This window comes from Sardina pilchardus, chromosome 23, assembly GCF_963854185.1.
Source record: "Sardina pilchardus chromosome 23, fSarPil1.1, whole genome shotgun sequence".
Lineage (NCBI taxonomy): Eukaryota > Metazoa > Chordata > Actinopteri > Clupeiformes > Clupeidae > Sardina > Sardina pilchardus.
The window spans coordinates 21,477,830-21,480,329 of NC_085016.1; the positions used below are offsets into that span (position 1 = coordinate 21,477,830).

The 2,500-nt window shown below is 49.5% G+C and overlaps 1 protein-coding gene across 1 annotated transcript in view; it reads left to right on the forward strand.

Moving 5' to 3' along the window:
- The window catches only part of dnah9l (dynein, axonemal, heavy polypeptide 9 like), a 49,447-nt gene that overhangs the window by 26,633 nt on the left and 20,314 nt on the right, over positions 1-2,500 (forward strand). Inside the window, 5 exon segments of the mRNA XM_062528622.1 lie at positions 82-184; positions 566-805; positions 1,046-1,207; positions 1,743-1,936; positions 2,346-2,500. The exon segment at positions 2,346-2,500 is cut by the window's right edge and continues 8 nt beyond it. Coding sequence (XP_062384606.1) covers positions 82-184; positions 566-805; positions 1,046-1,207; positions 1,743-1,936; positions 2,346-2,500 — 854 coding nt within the window.

Consider the following 2,500-nt stretch of genomic DNA (forward strand, 5'->3'; position numbering starts at 1 on the left):
TATACTGTCGATCGATATGTCGACCAGCACTTGTTCATCTGTCTGTGTGTGTGTATGTGTGTGTGTGTGTGTGTGATCCAGGTATGATAGACAGAGACTGGTTCTGAAGGAGATCCACAACTGCCAGTATATCACCTGCATGAACCCAACAGCAGGCAGCTTCTCTGTCAACCCCAGACTACAGGTAGCAGGAGCAGACACACCTTCACTTCTCACACACATCGTTTGTCAGTATGGATAACTCTTTCATACCTCCACACCTCTCTCTTTATCTCTTCCATACCTCTCTCTTTCTCTCCTCATACCTCTCTCTTTCTCTCTCTTCATACCTCCATATCTCTCTCTTTCTTTCTCTTCCATACCTCCACACCTCTCTCGTTCTCTGTCTTTCATACCTCCACACCTCTCTCGTTCTCTCTCTTTTTCTTAATCTCTCCTACAGGTTTGTCCATGATGTAATGATGTGAATTCTTTTCATATAAAACCACCCCTCTCTCTCTCTCTCTCTTTAACCCCCCCCCCTCTCTCTCTGTCCTTCCCTCCCTCTCTCCATCCCCCTCTCCAGAGGCACTTCTCTGTGTTTGCGGTCCACTTCCCCGGGCCGGACTCGCTGGCCACCATCTACAGCAGCGTGCTGAGTGCCCACTTCCAGCAGGGCGGCTACAGCTACGGGGTGAGCCGCTCGGTGGGCACCTTGGCACAGGCGGCCGTCTGCCTGCACCAGAAGATGACCCAGAACTTCCTGCCCACCGCCATACGCTTCCACTACATCTTCAACCTCCGCGACCTCTCCAGCATCTTCCAGGTGTGTGTGTGTGTGTGTGTCTGACTATTTGCATTTTTATGTGTGTGTGTGTGTGTGTATATTTGTGTGTGTGAATATTTACATACATACATTGTGTGTGTGTGTGTGTGTGTGTGTGTGTGTGTGTGTGTGTGTGTGTGTGTGTGTGTGTGTGTGTGTGAATATTTACATTTGTGTATGTGTGTATGTGTGTGTGTGTGTGTGTGTGTGTGTGTGTGCATCCATGTTGTCTCTCTCCAGGGTATTCTGTTTGCGTTGCCTGAGGCGGTGCGCTACCCCATTGACCTGGTGCACCTGTGGCTGCACGAGAGCTCCCGCGTGTACGCAGACAAACTCATGGAGGAGAAGGACGTGGAGCTCTTCAACAAGATCCTGCTGGACACCGGCAAGAGGTACTTCGAGGTGAGGAAGGCCCCACTACCAGTACACACTACACTACTCCTATTACCAATCCTATCAAGGAGACAATCGCTGGAATTTTCTGAAATACATTGTATACTCAAGGAGTATATGGAGTTAATGTATACCATCACCTACATGGTATAGACATTTGGCCTTTGAAGCTGGTGGCATTAGCGTTGTTGCTGAGACAGTGTTATCAGTGACAAGATTCCCTCACTCTCCACCTCCAGCTGGTGTGTGTTAAGCGTTCTGGCACATAATGGCTGCAGTGCATCATCCAGATGGGTGCTACACATTGGTGGTGGTTAGTGAGGTCCCCCCTCCAATGTGGAGTCAGGAGTGCTTTGGATGCCATGAAAAGTGCTATAGAAATGCAATGTGTTGATGTTGAAGATTTTCTTGAATTTCCCCTTGGGGATCAATAAAGTATCTGTCGATGTCGATGTCGATGTTGATGTTGTTGAAGATTTGTTCTCCCCTCGATTCCCTTTCTGCTCTTTCTGTCCGGTCCTGTCCACTCTCTGTCCTGCTCTAGGGGATAGACGAGTCCATCTTCATCCACCAGCCGCTGATCTACTGCCACTTTGCCCACGGTGTGCGTGAGCCGCGCTACTTCCGCGTGTCGGACTGGGAGAAGCTGCACAAGACGCTGAGTGAGGCGCTGGAGCACTACAATGAGGTGCACGCCGTCATGGACCTGGTGCTGTTCGAGGAGGCCATGCAGCACGTGTGAGGACCTCTGCTCTTCTCTTCTTCTCTTCTCTTCTCTTCTCTTCTCTTCTCTTCTTCTTTTCTCTCTTCTCTTCTCTCGTCTACTCTACTCTTCTTTTTTCTTCTCTTCTCTTGTCTTCCCTTCTCTTTTCTTCTCTTCTCTTCTCTCCATTTTTTTCCAAGTTCCTTAACTTTTGTTGTCTTCTCCATTCTTCAGATCTTTCTATTATCTTTTTTTGTGTGGGGGTGTTTGTGTCTTCATGTATGTGTGTGTGTGTGTGTGTGTGTGTGTGTCACTGTGTAAGTGTGCGTTTTTGTGCATATGGGTATTTGTGTGATTGTGCTCTTTCTGTTTGGTGTAAGTGTGGCAAACAACAGTATCTTGATTGTGTGTGTGTGTGTGTGTGTGTGTGTGTGTGTGCCCCAGGTGCCGTATCAGCCGTATCCTGGAGGCCCCGTATGGGAACGCGCTGCTGATTGGGGTGGGGGGCAGTGGGAAGCAGAGCCTGTGTCGCCTGGCTGCCTTCCTCAGCTCCCTGGAGGTCTTCCAGATCACCCTGCGCAAGGGCTACGGCATCGGAG